This window comes from Coregonus clupeaformis, chromosome 29, assembly GCF_020615455.1.
Source record: "Coregonus clupeaformis isolate EN_2021a chromosome 29, ASM2061545v1, whole genome shotgun sequence".
In the NCBI taxonomy this organism is placed as follows: Eukaryota; Metazoa; Chordata; class Actinopteri; order Salmoniformes; family Salmonidae; genus Coregonus; species Coregonus clupeaformis.
Window position 1 is genome coordinate 6,481,409 of NC_059220.1, and position 16,082 is coordinate 6,497,490.

The following is a 16,082-nucleotide window of genomic DNA, read 5'->3' on the forward strand; positions in this document are numbered from 1 at the left end:
GTTACTTTGGTCCCAGCTCTCTGCAGGTCATTCACTAGGTCCCCCCCGTGTGGTTCTGGGATTTTGCTCACCGTTCTTGTGATCATTTTGACCCCACGGGTGAGATCTTGCGTGGAGCCCCAGATCGAGGGAGATTATCAGTGGTCTTGTATGTCTTCCATTTCCTAATAATTGCTCCCACAGTTGATTTCTTCAAACCAAGCTGCTTACCTATTGCAGATTCAGTCTTCCCAGCCTGGTGCAGGTCTACAATTTTGTTTCTGGTGTCCTTTGACAGCTCTTTGGTCTTGGCCATAGTGGAGTTTGGAGTGTGACTGTTTGAGGTTGTGGACAGGTGTCTTTTATACTGATAACAAGTTCAAACAGGTGCCATTAATACAGGTAACGAGTGGAGGACAGAGGAGCCTCTTAAATAAGAAGTTACAGGTCTGTGAGAGCCAGAAATCTTGCTTGTTTGTAGGTGACCAAATACTTATTTTCCACCATAATTTGCAAATAAATTCATTAAAAATCCTACAATGTAATTTTCTGGATTTTTTCTTCTCAATTTGTCTGTCATAGTTGACGTGTACCTATGATGAAAATTACAGGCCTCTCTCATCTTTTTAAGTGGGAGAACTTGCACAATTGGTGGCTGACTAAATACTTTTTTCCCCCACTGTATATATATATATATATATACTTTTTTTATTTATTTTTTTATTTCATAAATTCCTTCTTGCATTTGTTTATAAGCACAATAAAAATCGACATAGATTAAAATGTAATATCTTTTTAATGAGTTATCCACCTTGCAATGTTTTGAAATGCGGGCTTTTATTTTGAATGTTCCCTCATTACCATAGGAAAGTGACGTCATCGTTAGTGCTAGCAGAGAGGTTGTATAATTAGGTGTAGGCTACTGCTTAACTACGCACGAACGTGACCAAATCCGCCTGTTAAATATCTCTACCTGCGTGAGAGCCACATGAGGATATTTTTTTTATTATTAATAAAAATGGATCATTTATAATATCCGGAGTTTTAATGAACTATATATAGTAAGTCCAAGTATTCTTTGAAGACGAGTCGGAATGCTTAGGAAGGAGACCTCCCGTTCATACCAAGAAGTAAGTTCTGTTATGGCCACTGACGGATTTTAATTGATTATTGATTTCATGTCATTATCAATGACTTTACAATTGTATCTATCTGTATTGATCGATGACTTTTCAGGAAGTTGGGGGGAAATATTGGGACTAACCTCTAGGAGCGGATCCTTGTATAGAAACAAGATCATGTGACTTACAGCTGATTTAAGACTTTTCCTTTACCATTATAGTAGTGGACTTGAAAGTCTACAGACCCACCTGGCTGCTTTTGGATCTGGAAGTGGAAGACACTGTACTTTATGTGCACTAACACTTTGTGTTAAATCAACCATTAATAGTACAAATCTGTACCTTTTATTTGATACAGTTCAATGACGAGGAGGAAGAACTACAAACCCCAGACTTCTACCAAGACAATGGCAGTGCCAACGGTGGCCCGGAGGAGCCAGAAGAATCCATTGCCAGTGTTCTACCAGGTTCTGACTATAATTTTTTACTATATTCAATTGTGTTATTTTCTATTCTAGTCAATTCTATTCTAGTCTATTCCCAAAAAATAATATTGTAAAGACTACTGTAATATTCATATTATCTCTATTTTATTACCTATAATATGTCATTCATGTCCCTCTCTAGTATCGATTAACAATCTTTCCTTTCCATTTAATTATTTAATAATTTGTACCTTTTTATTGACATTATTATTCCAGAGGAAGACACAGTGAACGGCAACACGTTTACGTTATTCAACAAGGCCTGTCTGAAGAACGTGTTCACCGTCCTGCTACTGTTCATCTACCTGGTGTTGACTGCTGTGGCTGTGTTCCTGGCCTACCAAACCATCACCGACTTCATGGAGAAGCTCAGTCACCCTGTCATGTCCGTCACATACAAGGAGGTGGATGTCTTCTCTCCCCCAGGTTGGTGCAACTGCTCCAACGTACAGATCAAGGATCACCTCCCCCCCCAAATCCTAACCTTAACCATTAGGGGGGTAACTTTACAATACACCAACAGATGTGTTTAATAAAGGTCTCTATTTAGCTGGATTTAAGATGTTGGTTTAGTGTGAATGCTGATCAGAGAGAATATGAAGCTTTTGGGGAGAGACAATATAATTATTAAACATTATTTATTTTTTTACAAAATGTCAAGCTTATATTTATTATTTTTTTGAGAGAACATTAAGCTAATTTTGATTTAAATCTTCGTTTTCTTGATGGAACTTTATTTTCTGTCCTTTTGTGAGCAGGCATCGCCCTGTACCCTGGGACGGCTCAGCTGTTGAGCTGTCAGCACCACCACCATGCCCATATCCCCCCGCTGGTCACCCCAGGGAAGCCCCAGCCAGGAGACTGTGTCATGGAGGAGGTGACCTACACTGGCCCCTTCACCAACCACACCGTGGTGAGAACCATACTACTATAGACCACTTATGCACATTAATTTGTTTATTGGTTGGTTGGTTGGTTGGTTTATTGGTTGGTTTATTGGTTGGTTGGTTAATTTGTGAGAACAACACATCTATAGATAGAACACTGCAACATTTGTTCTAAGCATTTTCGTTCATTCATTGGTCGCTTGCTTGGTTGCTTGGTTGGTTGGTTGGTTGGTTGGTTGCTTAGTAATCTCTCATGGACAGGCTACATAACATAAATGGTATTTGACGCAATGATGCAAGATTTTAGTTCTGGGTTTCTGAGATTAGTTGTTCGTTCAGTCAGTCAGTCATTCAGCCATTTAATAAATGAATTCCTTTCCTGGTTGTTGTAGAAGCAAGCCTTGGTGGTCAGCGGTCCAACAGATGTCAGAAACAGGGAGTTAATCTTCCTGCAGTTCAGTAAGAACGAGACAGAAGAAGATTTCAGTGCCATCACATACATGCTCTTCGACAAATACAACGACCTGTCCAGAAGGTAAAATACTGGCCCAGTTTAATACAACGACCTGTCCAGAAGGTAAAATACTGGCCCAGTTTAATACAACGACCTGTCCAGAAGGTAAAATACTGGCCCAGTTTAATACAACGACCTGTCCAGAAGGTAAAATACTGGCCCAGTTTAATACAACGACCTGTCCAGAAGGTAAAATACTGGCCCAGTTTAATACAACGACCTGTCCAGAAGGTAAAATACTGGCCCAGTTTAATACAACGACCTGTCCAGAAGGTAAAATACTGGCCCAGTTTAATACAACGACCTGTCCAGAAGGTAAAATACTGGCCCAGTTTATTACAACGACCTGTCCAGAAGGTAAAATACTGGCCCAGTTTATTACAACGACCTGTCCAGAAGGTAAAGCACTGGCCCAGTTTGTTCGTTTAGAGCACAGGTGTCAAACTTAATTCCTGGAGGGCCGAGTGTCTGCAGGTTTTCACTCCCCCTTATACTTTAAAATCCCTGGATTAGAGTGTAATAGACTTTAAAATCCCTGGTTTAGAGTGTAATAGAGTTAAAAATCCCTGGATTAGAGTGTTCTAGACTTTAAAATCCCTGGTTTAGAGTGTAATAGAGTTTAAAATCCCTGATTTAGAGTGTAGTAGAGTATAAAATCCCTGGTTTAGAGTGTAGTAGAGTTTAAAATCCCAGAATTAGAGTGTAATAGACTTTAAAATCCCTGGTTAATAGTGTTCTATACTTTAAAATCCCTGGTTTAGAGTGTAATAGAGTTTAAAATCCCTGATTTAGAGTGTAGTAGAGTATAAAATCCCTGATTTAGAGTGTAGTAGACTTTAAAATCCCTGGTTTAGAGTGTAGTAGAGTTTAAAATCCCTGGTTTAGAGTGTAGTAGAGTATAAAACTTTAAAATCCCTGATTTAGAGTGTAGTAGAGTTTAAAATCCCTGTATTAGAGTGTAATAGAGTTTAAAATCCATGGTTTAGAGTTTTTAATAGAGTTTGGAATCCCTGGATTAGAGTGTAAAATAGTTTAAAATCCCTGGTTAATAGTGTTCTAGAGTTTAAAATCCCTGGTTTAGAGTGTAATAGAGTTTAATATCCCTGGTTTAGAGTGTAATAGAGTTTAAAATCCCTGGATTAGAGTGTAATAGAGTTTAAAATCCCTGGTTTAGAGTGTAGTAGAGTTTAAAATCCCTGGATTAGAGTGTAGTAGAGTTTAAAATCCCTGGATTAGAGTGTAGTAGAGTTTAAAATCCCTGGATTAGAGTGTAGTAGAGTTTAAAATCCCTGGATTAGAGTGTAGTAAAGTTTAAAATCCCCAGATTAGAGTGTAGTAGAGTTTAAAATCCCTGGTTTAGAGTGTAGTAGAGTATAAAATCCCTGGTTTAGAGTGTAATAGACTTTAAAATCCCTGGTTAATAGTGTTCTAGACTTTAAAATCCCTGGTTTAGAGTGTAATAGAGTTTAAAATCCCTGGTTTAGAGTGTAATAGAGTTTAAAAATCCCTGATTTAGAGTGTAGTAGAGTTTAAAATCCCTGTATTAGATAATAGAGTTTAAAATCCATGGTTTAGAGTTTTTAATAGAGTTTGGAATCCCTGGATTAGAGTGTAAAATAGTTTAAAATCCCTGGTTAATAGTGTTCTAGAGTTTAAAATCCCTGGTTTAGAGTGTAATAGAGTTTAAAATCCCTGGATTAGAGTGTAATAGAGTTTAAAATCCCTGGATTAGAGTGTAGTAGAGTTTAAAATCCCAGAATTAGAGTGTAATAGACTTTAAAATCCCTGGTTAATAGTGTTCTATACTTTAAAATCCCTGGTTTAGAGTGTAATAGAGTTTAAAATCCCTGATTTAGAGTGTAGTAGAGTATAAAATCCCTGATTTAGAGTGTAGTAGAGTTTAAAATCCCTGGTTTAGAGTGTTCTAGACTTTAAAATCCCTGGTTTAGAGTGTAGTAGAGTTTAAAATCCCTGGTTTAGAGTGTAGTAGAGTATAAAATCCCTGGTTTAGAGTGTAATAGACTTTAAAATCCCTGGTTAATAGTGTTCTAGACTTTAAAATCCCTGGTTTAGAGTGTAATAGAGTTTAAAATCCCTGGTTTAGAGTGTAATAGAGTTTAAAATCCCTGATTTAGAGTGTAGTAGAGTTTAAAATCCCTGTATTAGAGTGTAATAGAGTTTAAAATCCATGGTTTAGAGTTTTTAATAGAGTTTGGAATCCCTGGATTAGAGTGTAAAATAGTTTAAAATCCCTGGTTAATAGTGTTCTAGAGTTTAAAATCCCTGGTTTCGAGTGTAATAGAGTTTAATATCCCTGGTTTAGAGTGTAATAGAGTTTAAAATCCCTGGATTAGAGTGTAATAGAGTTTAAAATCCCTGGTTTAGAGTGTAGTAGAGTTTAAAATCCCTGGATTAGAGTGTAGTAGAGTTTAAAATCCCTGGATTAGAGTGTAGTAGAGTTTAAAATCCCTGGATTAGAGTGTAGTAGAGTTTAAAATCCCTGGATTAGAGTGTAGTAAAGTTTAAAATCCCCGGATTAGAGTGTAGTAGAGTTTAAAATCCCTGGTTTAGAGTGTAGTAGAGTATAAAATCCCTGGTTTAGAGTGTAATAGACTTTAAAATCCCTGGTTAATAGTGTTCTAGACTTTAAAATCCCTGGTTTAGAGTGTAATAGAGTTTAAAATCCCTGGTTTAGAGTGTAATAGAGTTTAAAATCCCTGATTTAGAGTGTAGTAGAGTTTAAAATCCCTGTATTAGAGTGTAATAGAGTTTAAAATCCATGGTTTAGAGTTTTTAATAGAGTTTGGAATCCCTGGATTAGAGTGTAAAATAGTTTAAAATCCCTGGTTAATAGTGTTCTAGAGTTTAAAATCCCTGGTTTAGAGTGTAATAGAGTTTAAAATCCCTGGATTAGAGTGTAATAGAGTTTAAAATCCCTGGTTTAGAGTGTAGTAGAGTTTAAAATCCCTGGATTAGAGTGTAGTAGAGTTTAAAATCCCTGGATTAGAGTGTAGTAGAGTTTAAAATCCCTGGATTAGAGTGTAGTAGAGTTTAAAATCCCTGGATTAGAGTGTAGTAGAGTTTAAAATCCCTGGATTAGAGTGTAGTAAAGTTTAAAATCCCCGGATTAGAGTGTAGTAGAGTTTAAAATCCCCTGGTTTAGAGTGTAGTAGAGTTTAAAATCCCTGGTTGAGAGTGTAGTAGAGTTTAAAATCCCTGGTTGAGAGTGTAGTAGAGTTTAAAATCCCTGGTTTAGAGTGTAGTAGAGTATAAAATCCCTGGTTTAGAGTGTAGTAGAGTTTAAAATCCCTGGTTTAGAGTGTAGTAGAGTTTAAAATCCCTGAATTAGAGTGTAATAGACTTTAAAATCCCTGGTTAATAGTGTTCTAGACTTTAAAATCCCTGGTTTAGAGTGTAATAGAGTTTAAAATCCCTGGTTTAGAGTGTAATAGAGTTTAAAATCCATGGTTTAGAGTTTTTAATAGAGTTTGGAATCCCTGGATTAGAGTGTAAAATAGTTAAAAATCCCTGGTTAATAGTGTTCTAGAGTTTAAAATCCCTGGTTTAGAGTGTAATAGAGTTTAATATCCCTGGTTTAGAGTGTAGTAGAGTTTAAAATCCCTGGATTAGAGTGTAATAGAGTTTAAAATCCCTGGATTAGAGTGTAATAGAGTTTAAAATCCCTGGTTTAGAGTGTAGTAGAGTTTAAAATCCCTGGTTTAGAGTGTAGTAGAGTTTAAAATCCCTGGATTAGAGTGTAGTAGAGTTTAAATCCCTGGATTAGAGTGTAGTAGAGTTTAAAATCCCTGGATTAGAGTGTAGTAGAGTTTAAAATCCCTGGATTAGAGTGTAGTAAAGTTTAAAATCCCCAGATTAGAGTGTAGTAGAGTTTAAAATCCCTGGTTTAGAGTGTAGTAGAGTATAAAATCCCTGGTTTAGAGTGTAATAGACTTTAAAATCCCTGGTTAATAGTGTTCTAGACTTTAAAATCCCTGGTTTAGAGTGTAATAGAGTTTAAAATCCCTGGTTTAGAGTGTAATAGAGTTTAAAATCCCTGATTTAGAGTGTAGTAGAGTTTAAAATCCCTGTATTAGAGTGTAATAGAGTTTAAAATCCATGGTTTAGAGTTTTTAATAGAGTTTGGAATCCCTGGATTAGAGTGTAAAATAGTTTAAAATCCCTGGTTAATAGTGTTCTAGAGTTTAAAATCCCTGGTTTAGAGTGTAATAGAGTTTAAAATCCCTGGATTAGAGTGTAATAGAGTTTAAAATCCCTGGATTAGAGTGTAGTAGAGTTTAAAATCCCAGAATTAGAGTGTAATAGACTTTAAAATCCCTGGTTAATAGTGTTCTATACTTTAAAATCCCTGGTTTAGAGTGTAATAGAGTTTAAAATCCCTGATTTAGAGTGTAGTAGAGTATAAAATCCCTGATTTAGAGTGTAGTAGAGTTTAAAATCCCTGGTTTAGAGTGTTCTAGACTTTAAAATCCCTGGTTTAGAGTGTAGTAGAGTTTAAAATCCCTGGTTTAGAGTGTAGTAGAGTATAAAATCCCTGGTTTAGAGTGTAATAGACTTTAAAATCCCTGGTTAATAGTGTTCTAGACTTTAAAATCCCTGGTTTAGAGTGTAATAGAGTTTAAAATCCCTGGTTTAGAGTGTAATAGAGTTTAAAATCCCTGATTTAGAGTGTAGTAGAGTTTAAAATCCCTGTATTAGAGTGTAATAGAGTTTAAAATCCATGGTTTAGAGTTTTTAATAGAGTTTGGAATCCCTGGATTAGAGTGTAAAATAGTTTAAAATCCCTGGTTAATAGTGTTCTAGAGTTTAAAATCCCTGGTTTCGAGTGTAATAGAGTTTAATATCCCTGGTTTAGAGTGTAATAGAGTTTAAAATCCCTGGATTAGAGTGTAATAGAGTTTAAAATCCCTGGTTTAGAGTGTAGTAGAGTTTAAAATCCCTGGATTAGAGTGTAGTAGAGTTTAAAATCCCTGGATTAGAGTGTAGTAGAGTTTAAAATCCCTGGATTAGAGTGTAGTAGAGTTTAAAATCCCTGGATTAGAGTGTAGTAAAGTTTAAAATCCCCAGATTAGAGTGTAGTAGAGTTTAAAATCCCTGGTTTAGAGTGTAGTAGAGTATAAAATCCCTGGTTTAGAGTGTAATAGACTTTAAAATCCCTGGTTAATAGTGTTCTAGACTTTAAAATCCCTGGTTTAGAGTGTAATAGAGTTTAAAATCCCTGGTTTAGAGTGTAATAGAGTTTAAAATCCCTGATTTAGAGTGTAGTAGAGTTTAAAATCCCTGTATTAGAGTGTAATAGAGTTTAAAATCCATGGTTTAGAGTTTTTAATAGAGTTTGGAATCCCTGGATTAGAGTGTAAAATAGTTAAAAATCCCTGGTTAATAGTGTTCTAGAGTTTAAAATCCCTGGTTTAGAGTGTAATAGAGTTTAAAATCCCTGGATTAGAGTGTAATAGAGTTTAAAATCCCTGGTTTAGAGTGTAGTAGAGTTTAAAATCCCTGGATTAGAGTGTAGTAGAGTTTAAAATCCCTGGATTAGAGTGTAGTAGAGTTTAAAATCCCTGGATTAGAGTGTAGTAGAGTTTAAAATCCCTGGATTAGAGTGTAGTAGAGTTTAAAATCCCTGGATTAGAGTGTAGTAAAGTTTAAAATCCCCGGATTAGAGTGTAGTAGAGTTTAAAATCCCTGGTTTAGAGTGTAGTAGAGTTTAAAATCCCTGGTTGAGAGTGTAGTAGAGTTTAAAATCCCTGGTTGAGAGTGTAGTAGAGTTTAAAATCCCTGGTTTAGAGTGTAGTAGAGTATAAAATCCCTGGTTTAGAGTGTAGTAGAGTTTAAAATCCCTGGTTTAGAGTGTAGTAGAGTTTAAAATCCCTGAATTAGAGTGTAATAGACTTTAAAATCCCTGGTTAATAGTGTTCTAGACTTTAAAATCCCTGGTTTAGAGTGTAATAGAGTTTAAAATCCCTGGTTTAGAGTGTAATAGAGTTTAAAATCCCTGATTTAGAGTGTAGTAGAGTTTAAAATCCCTGTATTAGAGTGTAATAGAGTTTAAAATCCATGGTTTAGAGTTTTTAATAGAGTTTGGAATCCCTGGATTAGAGTGTAAAATAGTTAAAAATCCCTGGTTAATAGTGTTCTAGAGTTTAAAATCCCTGGTTTAGAGTGTAATAGAGTTTAATATCCCTGGTTTAGAGTGTAGTAGAGTTTAAAATCCCTGGATTAGAGTGTAATAGAGTTTAAAATCCCTGGATTAGAGTGTAATAGAGTTTAAAATCCCTGGTTTAGAGTGTAGTAGAGTTTAAAATCCCTGGATTAGAGTGTAGTAGAGTTTAAATCCCTGGATTAGAGTGTAGTAGAGTTTAAAATCCCCGGATTAGAGTGTAGTAGAGTTTAAAATCCCTGGTTTAGAGTGTTCTAGACTTTAAAATCCCTGGTTTAGAGTGTAATAGAGTTTAAAATCCCTGGTTTAGAGTGTAGTAGAGTATAAAATCCCTGGTTGAGAGTGTAGTAGAGTTTAAAATCCCTGGTTTAGAGTGTTCTAGACTTTAAAATCCCTGGTTTAGAGTGTAGTAGAGTTTAAAATCCCTGGTTGAGAGTGTAGTAGAGTTTAAAATCCCTGGTTGAGAGTGTAGTAGAGTTTAAAATCCCTGGTTTAGAGTGTAGTAGAGTATAACATCCCAGGTTTAGAGTGTAGTAGAGTTTAAAATCCCTGGTTTAGAGTGTAGTAGAGTATAAAATCCCTGGTTTAGAGTGTAGTAGAGTTTAAAATCCCTGAATTAGAGTGTAATAGACTTTAAAATCCCTGGTTAATAGTGTTCTAGACTTTAAAATCCCTGGTTTAGAGTGTAGTAGAGTTTAAAATCCCTGTATTAGAGTGTAATAGAGTTTAAAATCCATGGTTTAGAGTTTTTAATAGAGTTTGGAATCCCTGGATTAGAGTGTAAAATAGTTTAAAATCCCTGGTTAATAGTGTTCTAGAGTTTAAAATCCCAGGTTTAGAGTGTAGTAGAGTTTTAAATCCCTGGATTAGAGTGTAGTAGAGTTTAAAATCCCTGGATTAGAGTGTAGTAGAGTTTAAAATCCCTGGTTTAGAGTGTAGTAGAGTTTAAAATCCCTGGTTTAGAGTGTAATATAGTTTAAAAGCCCTGGTTTAGAGTGTAGTAGAGTTTAAAATCCCTGGTTTAGAGTGTAATAGAGTTTAAAATCCCTGGTTTAGAGTGTAGTAGAGTTTACAATCCCTGGTTTAGAGTGTAGTAGAGTTTAAAATCCCTGGATTAGAGTGTAGTAGAGTTTAAAATCCTTGGATTAGAGTGTAGTAGAGTTTAAAATCCCTGGATTAGAGTGTAGTAGAGTTTAAAATCCCTGGTTTAGAGTGTAGTAGAGTTTATAATCCCTGGTTGAGTGTGTAGTAGAGTTTAAAATCCCTGGTTGAGAGTGTAGTAGAGTTTAAAATCCCTGGTTTAGAGTGTAGTAGAGTATAAAATCCCTGGTTTAGAGTGTAGTAGGGTTTAAAATCCCTGGTTTAGAGTGTAGTAGAGTATAAAATCCCTGGTTTAGAGTGTAGTAGAGTTTAAAATCCCTGAATTAGAGAGTGTAGTAGAGTTTAAAATCCCTGAATTAGAGTGTAATAGACTTTAAAATCCCTGGTTAATAGTGTTCTAGACTTTAAAATCCCTGGTTTAGAGTGTAATAGAGTTTAAAATCCCTGGTTTAGAGTGTAGTAGAGTTTAAAATCCCTGGTTTAGAGTGTAGTAGAGTTTAAAATCCCTGGTTTAGAGTGTAATAGAGTTTTAAATCCCAGGTTTAGAGTGTAATAGAGTTTAAAATCCCTGGTTTAGAGTGTAATAGAGTTTAAAATCCCTGGTTTAGAGTGTAATAAAGTTTAAAATCCCAGGTTTAGAGTGTAATAGAGTTTAAAATCCCTGGATTAGAGTGTAATAGAGTTTAAAATCCCTGGTTTAGAGTGTAATAGAGTTTAAAATCCCTGGTTTAGAGTGTAATAGAGTTTTAAATCCCAGGTTTAGAGTGTAATAGAGTTTAAAATCCCTGGTTTAGAGTGTAATAGAGTTTAAAATCCCTGGTTTAGAGTGTAATAGAGTTTAAAATCCCAGGTTTAGAGTGTAATAGAGTTTAAAATCCCTGGATTAGAGTGTAATAGAGTTTAAAATCCCTGGTTTAGAGTGTAATAGAGTTTAAAATCCCTGGTTTAGAGTGTAGTAGAGTATAACATCCCTGGTTTAGAGTGTAGTAGAGTTTAAAATCCCTGGTTTAGAGTGTAGTAGAGTATAAAATCCCTGGTTTAGAGTGTAGTAGAGTTTAAAATCCCTGAATTAGAGTGTAATAGACTTTAAAATCCCTGGTTAATAGTGTTCTAGACTTTAAAATCCCTGGTTTAGAGTGTAGTAGAGTTTAAAATCCCTGTATTAGAGTGTAATAGAGTTTAAAATCCATGGTTTAGAGTTTTTAATAGAGTTTGGAATCCCTGGATTAGAGTGTAAAATAGTTTAAAATCCCTGGTTAATAGTGTTCTAGAGTTTAAAATCCCTGGTTTAGAGTGTAGTAGAGTTTAAAATCCCTGGTTTAGAGTGTAGTAGAGTTTAAAATCCCTGGTTTAGAGTGTAATATAGTTTAAAAGCCCTGGTTTAGAGTGTAGTAGAGTTTAAAATCCCTGGTTTAGAGTGTAATAGAGTTTAAAATCCCTGGTTTAGAGTGTAGTAGAGTTTACAATCCCTGGTTTAGAGTGTAGTAGAGTTTAAAATCCCTGGATTAGAGTGTAGTAGAGTTTAAAATCCCTTGGATTAGAGTGTAGTAGAGTTTAAAATCCCTGGATTAGAGTGTAGTAGAGTTTAAAATCCCTGGTTTAGAGTGTAGTAGAGTTTATAATCCCTGGTTGAGTGTGTAGTAGAGTTTAAAATCCCTGGTTGAGAGTGTAGTAGAGTTTAAAATCCCTGGTTTAGAGTGTAGTAGAGTATAAAATCCCTGGTTTAGAGTGTAGTAGGGTTTAAAATCCCTGGTTTAGAGTGTAGTAGAGTATAAAATCCCTGGTTTAGAGTGTAGTAGAGTTTAAAATCCCTGAATTAGAGAGTGTAGTAGAGTTTAAAATCCCTGAATTAGAGTGTAATAGACTTTAAAATCCCTGGTTAATAGTGTTCTAGACTTTAAAATCCCTGGTTTAGAGTGTAATAGAGTTTAAAATCCCTGGTTTAGAGTGTAGTAGAGTTTAAAATCCCTGGTTTAGAGTGTAATAGAGTTTAAAATCCCTGGTTTAGAGTGTAATAGAGTTTAAAATCCCAGGTTTAGAGTGTAATAGAGTTTAAAATCCCTGGATTAGAGTGTAATAGAGTTTAAAATCCCTGGTTTAGAGTGTAATAGAGTTTAAAATCCCTGGTTTAGAGTGTAGTAGAGTATAACATCCCTGGTTTAGAGTGTAGTAGAGTTTAAAATCCCTGGTTTAGGAGTGTAGTAGAGTATAAAATCCCTGGTTTAGAGTGTAGTAGAGTTTAAAATCCCTGAATTAGAGTGTAATAGACTTTAAAATCCCTGGTTAATAGTGTTCTAGACTTTAAAATCCCTGGTTTAGAGTGTAGTAGAGTTTAAAATCCCTGTATTAGAGTGTAATAAAGTTTAAAATCCATGGTTTAGAGTTTTAATAGAGTTTGGAATCCCTGGATTAGAGTGTAAAATAGTTTAAAATCCCTGGTTAATAGTGTTCTAGAGTTTAAAATCCCTGGTTTAGAGTGTAGTAGAGTTTAAAATCCCTGGTTTAGAGTGTAGTAGAGTTTAAAATCCCTGGTTTAGAGTGTAATATAGTTTAAAAGCCCTGGTTTAGAGTGTAGTAGAGTTTAAAATCCCTGGTTTAGAGTGTAATAGAGTTTAAAATCCCTGGTTTAGAGTGTAGTAGAGTTTACAATCCCTGGTTTAGAGTGTAGTAGAGTTTAAAATCCCTGGATTAGAGTGTAGTAGAGTTTAAAATCCTTGGATTAGAGTGTAGTAGAGTTTAAAATCCCTGGATTAGAGTGTAGTAGAGTTTAAAATCCCTGGTTTAGAGTGTAGTAGAGTTTATAATCCCTGGTTGAGTGTGTAGTAGAGTTTAAAATCCCTGGTTGAGAGTGTAGTAGAGTTTAAAATCCCTGGTTTAGAGTGTAGTAGAGTATAAAATCCCTGGTTTAGAGTGTAGTAGGGTTTAAAATCCCTGGTTTAGAGTGTAGTAGAGTATAAAATCCCTGGTTTAGAGTGTAGTAGAGTTTAAAATCCCTGAATTAGAGAGTGTAGTAGAGTTTAAAATCCCTGAATTAGAGTGTAATAGACTTTAAAATCCCTGGTTAATAGTGTTCTAGACTTTAAAATCCCTGGTTTAGAGTGTAATAGAGTTTAAAATCCCTGGTTTAGAGTGTAGTAGAGTTTAAAATCCCTGGTTTAGAGTGTAATAGAGTTTAAAATCCCTGGTTTAGAGTGTAATAGAGTTTTAAATCCCAGGTTTAGAGTGTAATAGAGTTTAAAATCCCTGGTTTAGAGTGTAATAGAGTTTAAAATCCCTGGTTTAGAGTGTAATAGAGTTTAAAATCCCAGGTTTAGAGTGTAATAGAGTTTAAAATCCCTGGATTAGAGTGTAATAGAGTTTAAAATCCCTGGTTTAGAGTGTAATAGAGTTTAAAATCCCTGGTTTAGAGTGTAATAGAGTTTAAAATCCCTGGTTTAGAGTGTAATAGAGTTTAAAATCCCTGGTTTAGAGTGTAATAGAGTTTAAAATCCCAGGTTTAGAGTGTAATAGAGTTTTTAAAATCCCTGGTTTAGAGTGTAATAGAGTTTAAAATCCCTGGTTTAGAGTGTAATAGAGTTTAAAATCCCTGGATTAGAGTGTAATAGAGTTTAAAATCCCTGGTTTAGAGTGTAATAGAGTTTAAAATCCCTGGTTTAGAGTGTAATAGAGTTTAAAATCCCAGGTTTAACGAGTAATATAGTGTAACCGAAGTGTATTGAGATGTGCGTATAACGACAACCATTTTTTTCTGCCCTCCACCTCCTGTTATAGCGTGGATAAATCAGCGTTCATGCAGGCCTGTGAGAGGAACTACTCCATGAGGACGTTCTCTGGAGGCTTCAGGACCTGGGTCAAGATGTCACTGGTCAAGACCTCTGGGAAGAAGAACGAGTCCATGGAGTTCCGGCAAGAGGTCAGTAATGTTCCTAAACATTCAGGTTTCCTTAAATGTTGTCTATTTTTATTTATTTCACCTTTTAATTTTGATAAGATTAGCTAAATGATTAATTTTAGCATCTACTGTGGCAGAAAACATGCGACATGTTGCAAAGAACACATTTTCCCTTTACATGTTCCTGTTGTAGCTGTCACATTTTTTTTTTTGTCCCTATTGAGTACAAAAGGTTTTCTACATCATGATGAGAACATTACAGCTGTCTGTTCTTCCAGTCTAGTGTGGTCAAATATAATGACAAGAGACCTGTATCAGAGCAAGAAGCCATTCAGCTTTTCTTTGTTGCGTTTGAATGGAGGGATCCCTTTGTACAAGAAGTCAGAGATGTAAGCGAACATATTTTTATTGCATTATTAGAATAGCATCTATTCTATTTTTCTATATTCTGTTTTATTCCATTATATCCTATTCTACTGGTGTAGTTTTTTAAAAATCCTATCCCTGCTCTGAGGAATAGGCGTATAACTAACAATGAAATATTTTTTACCCATGTTTCTCCACAGATCGTGACAGCCAATCCGTGGAATACAGTTGCAATTCTGTGTGGCGTGTTCATGGCTCTGTTCAAGGCTGCTAACTTTGCCAGTTTCAGTGTGAAATGGGTCATCAAGATTCGTAAGAGGCACCTGAGAAACAGAAACAAGGAACTGAACCACATCGGCTCAGAGAGACATAGTAGCTAATACTCATATTAATAGAATAGAATAATCACTTTATTTTTCCCGTGAAGGAACTTCTTTCAACCAATCACCGAGGCACTTGCTTTTAATGGCAAATATTGCCCAGGTTTTAAAATGTTGTTTTGGGATCATCACATCAGATTTTGTACGTATAAATATTGATGAGATGGTAACGTGTATACGATTTTAGACAACTCAACCAAAGGTCAAATTCACAATGATTTTTGTTGTTGTCAGACTTACGTTTCTTTATACATAAGTCATATGTAGCATTCCAAAATGTTACTGGGAAATATGATTGGAAAATGTATTTATGAATGTTATGAAACTGTTGCTGAGGAAAACTTGTTTCTGAACCATCAAAAACTGACATGAACTGTAGGCCTATCAAGATAAATTCCTCAGTTTACCTGCCATAACATTCTTAAATCTGAGTTTAAATTGAGCAGTGAGATGTTTTAAAACGTGTATTCTTTTTAGAATAACTTAAATTGTTAAGTATCTTATCGCCTCTGGATATTTTATGTATATAAAAAAAAAAAGGGAACAGTGAGTAGTGCTTACCAAATGTGGACCATGATGCAATTGCTTATTTGTTTGTTTTTCCGTGGTTTGTTTCCCTTTTACAAAGAATGAATGTATATAGAATGAAGGAGTCAGTTTTAACTTTATATCTCACTGGATTACTCATACGACTGAACAACTGACTCATACGACTGAACAACAGACTCGTACGACTGAACGACAGACTCGTACGACTGAACGACAGACTCATACGACTGAACGACAGACTCGTACGACTGAACGACAGACTCGTACGACTGAACGACAGACTGCACGACTGAACGACAGACTCGTGCGACTGAACGACAGACTCGCATTCGACTGAACGACAGACTCGTAAGACTGAACGACAGACTCGCATCGACTGAACGACAGACTCATACGACTGAACGACAGACTCGCATCGACTGAACGACAGACCGTGCGACTGAACGACAGACTCGCATCGACTGAACGACAGACTGCATCGACTGAACGACAGACTCGCATCGACTGAACGACAGACTCGTAAGACCGAACGACAGACTCATACGACTGAACGACAGACTCGTACGACTGAACGACAGACTCATACGACTGAACGACAGACTCGTACGACTGAACGACAGACTCGTACGA

General features: G+C 35.6%; 1 protein-coding gene across 1 annotated transcript; it reads left to right on the plus strand.

The window, feature by feature from the left end:
- Positions 1 to 883: 883 nt before the first annotated feature.
- Positions 884 to 15,726, plus strand: pacc1 (proton activated chloride channel 1). Its single transcript, XM_041854461.2, has 8 exons — positions 884 to 1,109; positions 1,459 to 1,567; positions 1,802 to 2,011; positions 2,344 to 2,498; positions 2,865 to 3,007; positions 14,037 to 14,178; positions 14,436 to 14,546; positions 14,724 to 15,726. Exons 1-8 carry the CDS (start codon positions 1,074 to 1,076, stop codon positions 14,901 to 14,903), a joined length of 1,086 nt encoding a protein of 361 aa, XP_041710395.1. The 5' UTR covers positions 884 to 1,073; the 3' UTR covers positions 14,904 to 15,726.
- Positions 15,727 to 16,082: the final 356 nt, after the last annotated feature.